Source organism: Mytilus edulis, chromosome 12 (genome assembly GCF_963676685.1).
Source record: "Mytilus edulis chromosome 12, xbMytEdul2.2, whole genome shotgun sequence".
Classification (NCBI taxonomy): domain Eukaryota; kingdom Metazoa; phylum Mollusca; class Bivalvia; order Mytilida; family Mytilidae; genus Mytilus; species Mytilus edulis.
In genome coordinates, this window is record NC_092355.1 from 62088794 (window position 1) to 62104775 (window position 15982).

Genomic DNA, 15982 nt, shown 5'->3' on the forward strand with positions numbered 1-15982 from the left:
TTGGTTGACAATGGAAACGGTATACCATAATACAACCCTGAAAACTAAACATTTATTCATTGAAGTTTGAAAATGAGGTCAAGGACAATGGAAATATGACAGATGAAATTGTTTTAATATAAGGCATCTGCATACAAGGTATGAAGTATCCAGATCTTTAACCCTCTGACATAAAACTTTGTAAAAATAATTTACGAGTCTAGCATATCGTCTTATCAGGCGAAACAAAAATAGATATTCTAATAATCATCATACAAATAATTTCCAACAATAATCATTTAATTTAATGTGACTTCCTTGAAAACATATGCAAGTCTACATCTGTTGTAATTATAGTTACAATAACAATGCTGATTGGCTGGGAGACGTCACATGCTGATTGACTGGGAGACATCATTGGTAATTTTATATCCGTTTTGGAAAAGTTGTTAAAAGATAATTTGTTTTGTAATTTCAGAGAAAAATGTTGTAAAAGCTTATTATAAACCAAAACTTTAAAGAAAATAACCAAATGATGAAAATGTCAATGCACAGATATTTAATAATTATTGTAGTGACAAAAAAAACGACCTTCTCTATTCAAATAAAAACAAAACATATGAAACAAATAATATACAAACAATTTTAACAGTATAATTATATATACATCTTAGAAACAATGAGAGTTGATGAGGCTTTATAGTTTTCCAATTGTTGTCTTTTTTATAGTTTACATGTCCTCCAATTTGCAAAGATGTTCTTGTCATACTTTGTAATGCATCCTTTTAAGCTATTGAACATTTCTTTAACTTCTTCTTTTTACCATGCGGCTTTTGTTCTGATGTGTTCTTTGGTTCTTTTGAAATTGCTCCTTCACCTCTAACTTCTTCTGATTCTTTAAGAGTTTTTAAATCCACATTCTTTAGAACTTCCTGTAAACAACGTGCTCCTTTCCCAATGTTAACTAAAGCCTGTATAAGTACCATTATTGTAGGTTTCACTGTTCTGTCTTTTCTCCATGCGAATAAAACCTCTCTGTTCTGAGCTGCTAAATCTCTTGGATTATTGCTCTGAATAGTTTCCAGGGTTCCAATTGACAACCCAATTACAGCGCCAAGTTGAAAATATACTTGACCAATTTGGGGTGCTAATTTATCTAGTATCTCATCCGTCGGTATACAATCTAGATATTCCAAAGGAAGGTCTGAAATGTCAAAATGAATTAATACATAATTGTTGTGATATATTGCATATCTGAAAGTAGGAAAACAACTCTTTTCCTGTAGTTTTCAGGTAACATAAAGAGTATTTAATTTCTTCATAAAAATTTAAATCATCACTCAAATGAACTGATTATAATTTGTTGTATTTTATTCTACAATTATCATGCCTATTTATTCTCCACTAATTCTATGAATAGTACTTATTGTTGCCTATTTGTTCTCTACTAATTCTATAAATAGTACTTATTGTTGCCTATTTGTTCTCCACTAATATTATAATAATAATAATAATAATAATAGTCTTTTATTCAGAAGCAATACAGCTTATAGAATTTACATGTATACAAATATAAAAGCATCAGTGAATAATTACATACATGTTTTATAATTACAATTATAAATAGTATTAATATTTATTGTTGCCTATTTGTTCTCCACTAATTCTATAGATAGTACTTATTGTTGCCTATTTGTTCTCCACTAATTTTATAAATAGTACTTATTGTTGCCTATTTGTTCTCTACTAATTCTATAAATAGTACTAATTGTTGCCTATTTGTTCTCCACTAATTCTATAGATAGTACTTATTGTTGCCTATTTGTTTTCCACTAATTCTATAGATAGTACTTATTGTTGCCTATTCTCCACTAATTCTATAAATAGTACTTATTGTTGCCTATTTGTTCTCCTCTTCTTCTATAGATAGTACTTATTGTTGCTTATTTGTTACTAATTCTACAGATATTACTTATTGTTGCCTATTTCCCCACTAATTCTATAGATAGTGATTATTGTTGCCTATTTGTTCTCCACGGATTCTGTATGATTCGGATGTTGTTTGGGTAATATTTTACTTGTCTGTACAACTGAATGTCCTTGCCTATTGAATGATTATCGAATTTACAAATTCTCAAAATTCATTTGAAAAGTGAAATAGGCCATAGCTGTAGTTCTGTCCTATTTGCATGTTATAACACACAGTTTGGACATAAATTCACAAAAGGTAAAGAAACAGAATAAAACTAAAACTGTCAGTAATTATTATACACCTACAGTAAAATCAATAAGGGGAAACAAACGTCTTATCAACTGATTTCAGAAGGACAGCCTGACTGAGAACACTATATTCCTAGAGGTCAATGAGGTTTTTTGTGATAAAAAAACCATATTATGTTGACACGATAAAAACATTTTTATAACTTTAAACAGTCGTTAGAAGTAACTTCTTGTTACATTTTGTATAATACTTTGAAGAGTACTTCTATCTCTCTCCATTATCATCACATACACTAAGTCATAACATGTCAACAAGACAAGCAATATATCATTATATCTAGGGGTAAAGGAGTACACCCTCAGCAATGTGTAAAAATAGAATCTGTACTATGTTAACTATCATTATAACATACCTGTCTCTGCTCTTCTTTCTCTTCTTACCTACAAAAAAAAAACAAATATAATTAAAAAGTCAATTGTTCATGAACAATTGAATGGTCTTTCCTTTTTTCTTTTATTAATTGCCTTCTTAGTTAAAAAATATATGGTTTCTAAGGACTTTTATGTTTTAAGTGGTTGATTAGGGCAAAAATCATTCCTAAGGATAAATATATTAAAATAAGTTATTAAAACTGTCATATGTACTATTCATAGCTTATAAAGTAAAAAAATAAGTGATTGCTAAGGACTTGTATGTCGTTGCTAGGGACAAAAATGTCATTTCCAGTAAAAAAAATGTTATATTTATATTATTCATAGCCTTCTAAGTTCAAAAATATATGGTTGCTATGGTGTTTTATGTCGTTGCTAGGGACTTGACCTCTGACCTTGACCTAACTTTGTAGATCTTATTATGCTGATCATTTTTGCAATTCAAAGTTTCTTTCTATCTGTAACCACTTTTGAGTTATAAGCAAACAATCATCATTTCGGACCCAAAAAACAGTTTTGGTGCCCTAGTTCCATAACAGTTGGTCCAATGATTTTCAACCCAACATAACAAATGTAGATCTCGACAAGACACATATTTTCCTCGTTACATTTTATCAGCAATCTTTTACGGTTATTTAATAAATCCGATAACAAGCTAAGGTCAAAATCTAGGTCATGACCTTGACCTTTGACCTTAGGTCAATTTTCATGTTCATGTGATTTGATGATCATTGGTGATAATCCCAGGAGGCTACTACTTACAGTTTTTGAGTTTTAGTGGCCAACCGACATTTGTTAATTTTCAAAGGGGCATAACCCTACCAATGAGTCGTTGAATCTTTTCGATTCAAATGTAACGAAGCACCAGAGTCTGTTCCTGAACAAATTCCACCCTTTGTTTTTTTTCTACCTATTATGGTTATGGAGTTAGAATGATAACAAGTTTTTCGGTGTTAGGGGAGATAACCCCTATAAAGGAAATGTTACGGGGTTGTGCCCTCACCACAAGATAGCTTTTGGTCAACCGATACTAGATACCTAATATCATTTCAACATCTCGCGTACTTTTCTTGGGAAATTTCTTTAAAGTTTGGCGGAAAGAATAATAATAATAATTAAAGTTCAATTCTTCTTGAATAATTGATAGGTCTTTCCTTCCATTTTCTTTCAATTATACTGTCATAAATAAATATATCATATATATATTGATTGATAAATTTATTGATTAGTTGGTTGGTTGGTTGGTTGGTTTATTAGTTAAACACTTGATACAGGGTCTCTTGCAACAAGCGAAAAAAAGAGACCTTGGATTCCGTATTAAACACATGAAACGGAAACATGTATTGAATGATTGATTGATTGATTGGTTGGTTGGTTAAACACGTCGGTTAAATATGCTGGTTAAACACGTTGGTTGGTTAAACACGTTTAATAGGCTCAATTAAAACAAGCAAAAAAAAAACCACCTTGGATCCCTTATGAAACACATTAAACGGAAACATTGATTGATTGATTGATTGATTGATTGATTGATTGATTAATTGATTAAATGATTGATTGGTTGGTTGGTTGGTTGGTTGGTTGGTTTGGATTCGAACACACATAAAACTGTTTAAATAGTGCCAAAAACCACATAATTTGATGACCTTGACCTTTGACCTTGTGACCTTCGTCAAGGTCATTGCTCCACAAGGTCATTGCAAAAGACCCTATGGGTCAAGGACCTTTTGTTTAAGAGTTTTGCCTAAAAATTGCTTTTTAAAAACCATTAGTGGGAGTTATGTCCCTTACATGATGGTAAAATCAATATAGTCATAATGTAAAAAAGTTGCCCCTTAAAGTACCAATCATTTTTCACTGCTTAAATTTTCTGTATCTATAACCGTTCAATAGTTATAGGGAAATGAAAAACTTTTGAAAATCTAAAATATGACCTTGACCTTTGACCTTGACCTATATTTTTAAGTTTTGGTCCAATGAACTCAAATCTGAAGACCCGCAGTCTTTACGACTTACGGTTCATGAGATTTATATGCATATCGAAAATTAAAATATTCAAGGGGAAATAACTCCTATAATAAGTCACTGGATCGCTTCGGTTAAAATTATTTGAACTTGTATCATTTGGCAAGGAACATTTAAAAAAAAACCATTTGCCGCTAAGTCTTATAGTTCATGAGTTATAGCGATAACAATGTTTTTTGTAATTGGGGAGATAACTCCTATAACGTAAATAGTACACTTCGGTGCCCTTAATACAAGATAGCTTTTATTGACCCGATACTTGGTACCAAAGATTATTTTGATATCTTGCGTACTTTTCTTGGGGATTGACTTTGAAAACGGCGGAAGAAAAAGAATAATAATAATAAACAAACGAAATACAGTAAGGTCTTTCCATTTAAGAAAGGAAAGACCTTAATTAAAAAGTCAATTGTTCATGAACAATTGAATGGTCTTTCCTTTTTTCTTTTATTAATTGCCTTCTTAGTTAAAAAATATATGGTTGCTTAGGGCAAAAATCATTCCTAAGGATAAATATATTAAAATAAGTTATTAAAAATGTCATATGTACTATTCATAGTATTTAAAGTTAAAAAAATAAGTGATTGCTAAGGACTTGTATGTCGTTGTTAGGGACAAAAATGTCATTTCCAGTAATAAAAATGTCATATTTATATTATTCATAGCCTTTTAAGTTCAAAAATATATGGTTGCTATGGTGTTTTAAGTCGTTGCTAGGGACATGACCTCTGACCTTGACCTAACTTTGTAGATCTTATTATGCTGATCATTTTTGCAATTCAAAGTTTCTTTCTATCTCTAACCACTTTTGAGTTATAAGCAAACAATCATCATTTCGGACCCCAAAAACAGTTTTGGTGCCCTAGTTCCATAACAGTTGGTCCAATGATTTTTAACCCAACATAACAAATGTAGATCTCGACAAGACACATATTTTCTCCGTTACATTTTATCAGCCATCTTTTACGGTTATTTAGTAAATCCGATAACAAGCTAAGGTCAAAATCTAGGTCATGACCTTGACCTTTGACCTTAGGTCAATTTTCATGTTCATGTGAATTGATGATCATTGGTGATGATCCTAGGTGCCTACAACTTACAGTTTTTGAGTTTTAGTGGCCAACCGACATTTTTTAATTTTCAAAGGGGCATAACCCTACCAATGAGTCGTTGAATCTTTTCGATTCAAATGTAACGAAGCACCAGGGTCTGTTCCTGAACAAATTCCACCCTTTGTTTTTTTTCTACCTATTATGGTTATGGAGTTAGAATGATAACAAGTTTTTCGGTGTTAGGGGAGATAACTCCTATAAAGGAAATGTTACGGGGTCGTGCCCTCACCACAAGATAGCTTTTGGTCAACCGATACTAGATACCTAATATCATTTCAACATGTCGCGTACTTTTTTTGGGAAATGTCGTTAAAGTTTGGCGGAAAGAATAATAATAATAATTAAACTGTCAATTGTTCTTGAACAATTGAGAGGTCTTTCCTTTTGTAATGTAAAATACACGTTCCAACAGACGTAGAATGTATTGAAAAGGTCAAGGTCAACCTTAAAAAGCTCCAAAACACACTAAAAATCCTTTATATAAGGTTAAAAACACTAAATTCGCTATCTGGGACATGACCTTGACCTTTGACCTTTGTCAAGGTCATTAGTCCCTTATGCCATTACTGAAGACCCCAAGGGTCTAGGACCTTTGGTTATATAGTAAAAGCTGATTTTGTCTTTTCAGACACCTAAAACAGGGGTTATGCCCCTTATAGAAAGGTCAAATCTCTTTGGTCAAAATGTAACAAAGTTGCGCCATGATGACCCAAACATTTTCCACTATTTAAAACTTCTGTAAGTATAATGGTTTCTGAGATTATCCCATAACAAGGTGTTAGGTCAAAGGTCAAGGTCAACATACAAATTTGACCTTGAGGTTTTTTTCAAAGATACATGAATTAATGATGATTGGTGAAGATCCTAGGTCTCTACGACTTACGGTTTCTGAGTTTTGGTGGTCCACCGACACCGGTTAATTTTCATAGGGGCATAACCCTACCAATGAGTCGTTGAATCTTTTCGATCCAAATGTAACGAAGAACCGAGGTCTGGTCCTGAACAAATTTCACCCTTTGTTTTTTTTCTACCTATTATGGTTACGGTGTTGGAACGATAACAAGGTTTTTTGGTTTCGGAGGGATTACTCCGAACCGACAAAATATTTCGACTAACAGGGTGAGTTCCAGATAGGTATTCATGAAACCGATACAAAGTGTGAACATGAAAGCGACACGTCTTACGGTTTAGGCTGCTAACTTCGTCAAAGTTTGGCGGAAGAATAATAATAATAATTAAAATGTCAATTGTTCTTGAACAATTGAGAGGTCTTTCCTTTTCGAAATGTAAAGTACATGTTCCAATAGGCGTAGAATGCATTGAAAAGCTCTCAAACACACACAAAACCGTTAAAATATGACAAAAACAACAAATTCGATAATTTGGACATGACCTTGACTTTTGACCTTGTAACCTTTGTGATGGTCATTGCTCAACAACGTCATTGTAAAAGACCCCATGGGTCTAGGACTTTTCGTTCAAGTGTTAAAGCTAATTTTACCTTTTCAGAAACCGTTAACGGGGGTTATGCCCCTTAAGAATATGTCAAATCCTTTCGGTCAAAATGTAAAAAAGTTGTGCCTCAGTCACCTAAACATTTTTCACTGTTTACTATTTCTGTAAGATTAACCGTTTTTGAGATATCGACTAACAAGTTGAAAGGTCAAAGGTCAAGGTCAACCTTAAAAATATTTAAAACACACTAAAAATCATCAAAATAAGGTCAAAAACACATAATTCGCTATCTGGGACATGACCTTGACCTTTGACCTTGTGACCTTTGTCAAGGTCATTAGTCACCAATGTCATTGCTGAAGACCCCATGGGTCTAGGACCTTTGGTTATATAGTAAAAGCTGATTTTGTCTTTTCAGAAACCTAAAACAGGATTTATGCCCCTTAAAAAAAGGTCAAATCTCTTCTGTCAAAATATAACAAAGTTGCGCCGTAATGACCCAAACATTTTCCACTATTTAAAACTTCTGTAAGTATAATGGTTTTTGAGTTGTTCTGATAACAAGGTGTTAGGTCAAAGGTCAAGGTCAACATACACATTTGACCTTGAGGTATTTTTGAAAGTCTCATGAATTGTTGATGAATGGTGAAGATCCTAGGTCTCTACGATTTACGGTTTCTGAGTTTTGGTGGTCCACCGACACCGGTTAATTTTCAAAGGGGCATAACCCTACCAATGAGTCGTTGAATCTTTTCGAATCAAATGTAACGAAGAACCGGGGTCTGGTCCTGAACAAATTTCACCCTTCGTTTTTTTTCTATCTATTACGGTTACGGTGTTGGAACGATAACAAGGTTTTTTGGTTTCGGAGGGATTACTCCGAACCGACAAAATATTTCGACTAACAGGGTGAGTTCCGGATAGGTATTCATGACACCGATACAAAGTGAGAACATGAAAGCGACACGTCTTACGGTTTAGGCTGCTAACTTCGTCAAAGTTTGGCGGAAAAAGAATAATAATAATAAACAGAAGAAATACAGTAAGGTCTTTCCTTATAGAAAAAGGAAAGACCTTAATTAAACTGTCAATTGTTCTTGAACAATTGAGAGGTCTTTCCTTTTGTAATGTAAAATACATGTTCAAATAGACGTAGAATGTATTGAAAAGCTTTAAAACACACTGAAAAACCTTTAAATAAGGTTAAAAACACCAAATTCGTTATATGGGACATGACCTTGACCTTTGACCTTTTGACCTTTGTCAAGGTCATTAGTCCCCAATGTCATTGCCGAAGACTCCATGGGTCTAGGTCCTTTGGTTATATAGTAAAAGATGATTTTGTCTTTCCAGAAACCTAAAACAGGTGTTATGCCCCTTAAAAAAAGGTCAAATCTCTTCGGTCAAAATGTAACAAAGTTGTGCCGTAATGACCCAAACATTTTCCACTATTTAAAACTTCTGTAAGTATAATGGTTTCTGAGATTTTTCCATAACAAGGTGTTAGGTCAAAGGTCAAGGTCAACATACAAATTTGACCTTGAGGTATTTTTCAAAGATACATGAATTGATGATGATTGGTGAAGATCCTAGGTGTCTACGACTTACGGTTTCTGAGTTTTGGTGGTCAACCGACACCGGTTAATTTTCAGAGGGGCATAACCCTACCAATGAGTCGTTGAATCTTTTCGATCCAAATGTAACGAAGAACCGGGGTCTGGTCCTGAACAAATTTCACCCTTCGGTTTTTTTCTACCTATTACGGTTATGGTGTTGGAACGATAACAAGGTTTTTGGGTTTCGGAGGGATTACTCCGAACCGACAAAATATTTCGACTAACAGGGTGAGTTCCAGATAGATATTCATGACACCGATACAAAGTGTGAACATGAAAGCGACACGTCTTACGGTTAAGGCTGCTAACTTCGTCAAAGTTTGGCGGAAGAATAATAATAATAATTAAAATGTCAATTGTTCTTGAACAATTGAGAGGTCTTTCCTTTTCGAAATGTAAAGTACATGTTCCAATAGTCGTAGAATGCATTGAAAAGCTCTCAAACACACACAAAACCGTTAAAAAATGACAAAAACAACAAATTCGATAATTTGGACATGACCTTGACTTTTGACCTTGTAACTTTTGTGAAGGTCATTGGTCCACAATGTCATTATAAAAGACCCCATGGGTCTAGGACTTTTCGTTCAAGAGTTAAAGCTAATTTTACCTTTTCAGAAACCGTTAACGGGGGTTATGCCCCTTAAGAATATGTCAAATCCTTTCGGTCAAAATGTAGAAAAGTTGTGCCTTAGTCACCCAAACATTTTTCACTGTTTACTATTTCTGTAAGAGTAACCGTTTTTGAGATATCGACTAAAAAGTTGAAAGGTCAAAGGTCAAGGTCAACCTTAAAAAGCTTTAAAACACACTACAAATACTTAAAATAAGGTCAAAAACACATAATTCGCTATCTGGGACTTGACCTTGACCTTTGACCTTGTGACCTTTGTCAAGGTCATTAGTCCCAAATGTCATTGCTGAAGATCCCATGGGTCTAGGACCTTTGGTTATATAGTAAAAGCTGATTTTGTCTTTTCAGAAACCTAAATCAGGGGTTATGCCCCTTACAGAAAGGTCAAATCTCTTCGGTCAAAATGTAACAAAGTTGCGCCATAATGACCCAAGCATTTTCCACTATTTAAAACTTCTGTAAGTATAATGGTTTCTTAGATTATCCCATAACAAGGTGTTAGGTCAAAGGTCAAGGTCAACATACAAATTTGACCTTGAGGTATTTTTCAAAGATACATGAATTGATGATGATTGGTGAAGATCCTAGGTGTCTACGACTTATGGTTTCTGAGTTTTGGTGGTCAACTGACACCGGTTAATTTTCAGAGGGGCATAACCCTACCAATGAGTCGTTGAATCTTTTCGATCCAAATGTAACAAAGAACCGGGGTCTGGTCCTGAACAAATTTCACCCTTCGGTTTTTTTCTACCTATTACGGTTACGGTGTTGGAACGATAACAAGGTTTTTGGGTTTTGGAGGGATTACTCCGAACCGACAAAATATTTCGACTAACAGGGTGAGTTCCAGATAGGTATTCATGACACCGATACAAAGTGTGAACATGAAAGCGACACGTCTTACGGTTAAGGCTGCTAACTTCGTCAAAGTTTGGCGGAAGAATAATAATAATAATTAAACTGTCAATTGTTCTTGAACAATTGAGAGGTCTTTCCTTTTGTAATGTAAAATACATGTTCCAACAGACGTAGAATGTATTGAAAAGGTCAACGTCAACCTTAAAACGCTCGAAAACACACTAAAAATCCTTTCTATAAGGTTAAAAACACTAAATTCGCTATCTGGGACATGACCTTGACCTTTGACCTTTTGACCTTTGTCAAGGTCATTAGTCCCCAATGCCATTACAGAAGACCCCAAGGGTCTAGGACCTTTGGTTATATAGTAAAAGCTGATTTTGTCTTTTCAGAAACCTAAAACAGGGGTTATGCCCCTTATAGAAAGGTCAAATCTCTTTGGTCAAAATGTAACAAAGTTGCGCCGTAATGACCCAAACATTTTCCACTATTTAAAACTTCTGTAAGTATAATGGTTTCTGAGATTTTTCCATAACAAGGTGTTAGGTCAAAGGTCAAGGTCAACATACAAATTTGACCTTGAGATATTTTTCAAAGATACATGAATTGATGATGAATGGTGAAGATCCTAGGTCTCTACGACTTACGGTTTCTGAGTTTTGGTGGTCCACCGACACCGGTTAATTTTCATAGGGGCATAACCCTACCAATGAGTCGTTGAATCTTTTCGATCCAAATGTAACGAAGAACCAAGGTCTGGTCCTGAACAAATTTCACCCTTTGTTTTTTTTCTACCTATTATGGTTACGGTGTTGGAACGATAACAAGGTTTTTTGGTTTCGGAGGGATTACTCCGAACCGACAAAATATTTCGACTAACAGGGTGAGTTCCAGATAGGTATTCATGACACCGATACAAAGTGTGAACATGAAAGCGACACGTCTTACGGTTTAGGCTGCTAACTTCGTCAAAGTTTGGCGGAAGAATAATAATAATAATAATAAACAGAAGAAATACAGTAAGGTCTTTCCCTTTTGTAAAAGGAAAGACCTTAATTAAACTGTCAATTGTTCTTGAACAATTGAGAGGTCTTTCCTTTTGTAATGTAAAATACATGTTCAAATAGACGTAGAATGTATTGAAAAGCTTTATTACACACTAAAAACCCTTTCAATAAGGTCAAAAACACATAATCCGCTATTTGGGACATGACCTTGACCTTTGACCTGTTGACCTTTATCAAGGTCAATAGTCCCCAATGTCCTGAACATTTTGCACTATTTACTATTTCTGTAAGTATAATAGTTTTTGAGATATCCAATAAAAAGTGAAAGGTCAAAGGTCAAGGTCAACCTTAAAAAGCTTTAAAACACACTAAAAATCCTTTATATAAGGTTTAAAACACTAAATTCGCTATCTGGGACATGACCTTGACCTTTGACCTTTTGACCTTTGTCAAGGTCATTAGTCCCCAATGTTATTGCTGAAGACCCCATGTGTCTAGGACCTGTGGTTATATAGTAAAACCTGATTTTGTCTTACCAGAAACCTAAAACAGGGGTTATGCCCCTTAAAAAAAGGTCAAATCTCTTCGGTCAAAATGTAACAAAGTTGCGCCGTAATGACCCAAACATTTTCCACTATTTAAAACTTCTGTAAGTATAATGGTTTCTGAGATTATCCCATAACAAGGTGTTAGGTCAAAGGTCAAGGTCAATATACAAATTTGACCTTGAGGTATTTTACAAAGATACATCAATTGATGATGAATGGTGAAGATCCTAGGTGTCTACGACTTACGGTTTCTGAGTTTTGGTGGTCAACCGACACCGGTTAATTTTCATAGGGGCATAACCCTACCAATGAGTCGTTGAATCTTTTCGATCCAAATGTAACGAAGAACGGGGGTCTGGTCCTGAACAAATTTCACCCTTTGTTTTTTTTCTACCTATTATGGTTACGGTGTTGGAACGATAACAAGGTTTTTTGGTTTCGGAGGGATTACTCCGAACCGACAAAATATTTCGACTAACAGGGTGAGTTCCAGATAGGTATTCATGACACCGATACAAAGTGTGAACATGAAAGCGACACGTCTTACGGTTTAGGCTGCTAACTTCGTCAAAGTTTGGCGGAAGAATAATAATAATAATTAAACTGTCAATTGTTCTTGAACAATTGAGAGGTCTTTCCTTTTTTAATGTAAAATACATGTTCCAACAGACGTAGAATGTATTGAAAAGGTCAAGGTCAACCTTAAAAAGCTCGAAAAAACACTAAAAATTCTTTAAATAAGGTTAAAAACACTAAATTCGCTATCTGGGACATGACCTTGACCTTTGACCTTTTGACCTTTGTCAAGGTCATTGGTCCCGAATGCCATTACTGAAGACCCCAAGGGTCTAGGACCTTTGGTTATATAGTAAAAGCTGATTTTGTCTTTTCAAAAACCTAAAACAGGGGTTATGCCCCTTATAGAAAGGTCAAATCTCTTTGGTCAAAATGTAACAAAGTTGCGCCATAATGACCCAAACATTTTCCACCATTTAAAACTTCTGTAAGTATAATGGTTTCTGAGATTATCCCATAACAAGGTGTTAGGTCAAAGGTCAAGGTCAACATACAAATTTGACCTTGAGGTATTTTTTAAAGATACATGAAATGATGATGATTGGTGAAGATCCTATGTGTCTACGACTTACGGTTTCTGAGTTTTGGTGGCCAACCGACACCGGTTAATTTTCATAGGGGCATAACCCTACCAATGAGTCGTTGAATCTTTTCGATCCAAATGTAACGAAGAACCGGGGTCTGGTCCTGAACAAATTTCACCCTTCATTTTTTTTCTACCTATTACGGTTACGGTGTTGGAACGATAACAAGGTTTTTGGGTTTCGGAGGGATTACTCCGAACCGACAAAATATTTCGACTCGCAGGGTGAGTTCAGGATAGGTATTCATGACACCGATACAAAGTGTGAACATGAAAGCGACACGCCTTACGGTTACGGAGGGAAATTTTGTCAAAGTTTGGCGGAACAAGAAGAATAATAATAATAATAATCAGAAGAAATACAGTAAGGTCTTTCCCTTTAGTAAAAGGAAAGACCTTAATAATAATAAACAGAAGAAATACAGTAAGGTCTTTCCCTTTTGTAAAAGGAAAGACCTTAATTAAAATGTCAATTGTTCTTGAACAATTGAGAGGTCTTTCCTTTTGTAATGTAAAATACATGTTCCAATAGACGTAGAATGTACTGAAAAGCTTTAAAACACACTGAAAATCCTTTAAATTAGGTCAAAAACACATAATTCGCTATGTAGGACATGACCTTGACCTTTGACCTTTTGACCTTTGTCAAGGTCATTAGTCCCCAATGTCATTGCTGAAGACCCCATGGGTCTAGGACCTTTGGTTATATAGTAAAAGCTGATTTTGTCTTTTCAGAAACCTAAAACAGGATTTATGCCCCTTAAAAAAAGGTCAAATCTCTTCTGTCAAAATATAACAAAGTTGCGCCGTAATGACCCAAACATTTTCCACTATTTAAAACTTCTGTAAGTATAATGGTTTTTGAGATGTTCTGATAACAAGGTGTTAGGTCAAAGGTCAAGGTCAACATACACATTTGACCTTGAGGTATTTTTGAAAGTCTCATGAATTGTTGATGAATGGTGAAGATCCTAGGTCTCTACGATTTACGGTTTCTGAGTTTTGGTGGTCCACCGACACCGGTTAATTTTCAAAGGGGCATAACCCTACCAATGAGTCGTTGAATCTTTTCGAATCAAATGTAACGAAGAACCGGGGTCTGGTCCTGAACAAATTTCACCCTTCGTTTTTTTTCTATCTATTACGGTTACGGTGTTGGAACGATAACAAGGTTTTTTGGTTTCGGAGGGATTACTCCGAACCGACAAAATATTTCGACTAACAGGGTGAGTTCCGGATAGGTATTCATGACACCGATACAAAGTAAGAACATGAAAGCGACACGTCTTACGGTTTAGGCTGCTAACTTCGTCAAAGTTTGGCGGAAAAAGAATAATAATAAACAAAAGAAATACAGTAAGGTCTTTCCCTTTAGTAAAAGGAAAGACCTTAATAATAATAATAATAATTAAACTGTCAATTGTTCTTGAACAATTGAGAGGTCTTTCCTTTTCGTAATGTAAAATACATGTTTCAACAGACGTAGAATGTATTGAAAAGGTCAAGGTCAACCTTAAAAAGCTCGAAAACACATTAAAAATCCTTTAAATAAGGTTAAAAACACTAAATTCACTATCTGGGACATGACCTTGACCTTTGACCTTTTGACCTTTGTCAAGGTCATTGGTCCCCAATGCCATTACTGAAGACCCCAAGGGTCTAGGACCTTTGGTTATATAGTAAAAGCTGATTTTGTCTTTTCAAAAACCTAAAACAGGGGTTATGCCCCTTATAGAAAGGTCAAATCTCTTCGGTCAAAATGTAACAAAGTTGCGCCATAATGACCCAAACATTTTCCACCATTTAAAACTTCTGTAAGTATAATGGTTTCTGAGATTATCCCATAACAAGGTGTTAGGTCAAAGGTCAAGGTCAACATACAAATTTGACCTTGAGGTATTTTTGAAAGTCTCATGAATTGTTGATGAATGGTGAAGATCCTAGGTCTCTACGATTTACGGTTTCTGAGTTTTGGTGGTCCACCGACACCGGTTAATTTTCAAAGGGGCATAACCCTACCAATGAGTCGTTGAATCTTTTCGAATCAAATGTAACGAAGAACCGGGGTCTGGTCCTGAACAAATTTCACCCTTCGTTTTTTTTCTATCTATTACGGTTACGGTGTTGGAACGATAACAAGGTTTTTTGGTTTCGGAGGGATTACTCCGAACCGACAAAATATTTCGACTAACAGGGTGAGTTCCGGATAGGTATTCATGACACCGATACAAAGTGAGAACATGAAAGCGACACGTCTTACGGTTTAGGCTGCTAACTTCGTCAAAGTTTGGCGGAAAAAGAATAATAATAAACAGAAGAAATACAGTAAGGTCTTTCCTTATAGAAAAAGGAAAGACCTTAATAATAATAAACAGAAGAAATACAGTAAGGTCTTTCCCTTTTGTAAAAGGAAAGACCTTAATAAACAGAAGAAATACAGTAAGGTCTTTCCCTTTAGTAAAAGGAAAGACCTTAATTAAAAACCAATTGTTCAGAGAACCATTGATGGTCTTTCCACCAGTTAAGACCTTTTTTATATAAAAATATTACAATTTGGTTTAAAATGTCAATTTTAGCGCCAAATGACAGCTTATTGAACGCTTATTCAAAAAAATATATGGTTTCTATAAAAAAAATATATCGAAAAGGGAGATAATCTTTTACTTCCGGTTTAAAAAGTTTACTTCCGGTATTGTTTGATAGTTTACTTGACACTGATTCCAAAAATATATGGTTCTATATACTTTTACATTGATTTAGTACAAAAAAAAGCTACTTCCGGTTTACAAAAGGTCACTTCCGGTTGTGTTTTTTAAGGTCACATTGCTTACAACTTAATGCAAAAAGTCCCATGGCTTTATCATGTGTACATATGAGGTAAAAGCAAAGGTAAAAATCTAGAACGTTTAATTAGCATATGACCTTGAGCTCAATTTC

The 15982-nt window shown here is 34.7% G+C and overlaps 1 protein-coding gene across 1 annotated transcript in view; it reads right to left on the reverse strand.

Moving 5' to 3' along the window:
• Positions 1 to 203: 203 nt before the first annotated feature.
• The window catches only part of LOC139498901 (uncharacterized), a 105460-nt gene continuing 89681 nt past the window's right edge, over positions 204 to 15982 (reverse strand). The window contains exons 13-14 of the mRNA XM_071287491.1: positions 2613 to 2640; positions 204 to 1183 (exon numbers count right to left, since the gene is read on the reverse strand). Coding sequence (XP_071143592.1) covers positions 765 to 1183; positions 2613 to 2640 — 447 coding nt within the window. The 3' untranslated portion in view covers positions 204 to 764. The remainder of the gene's footprint in view (positions 1184 to 2612; positions 2641 to 15982) is intronic.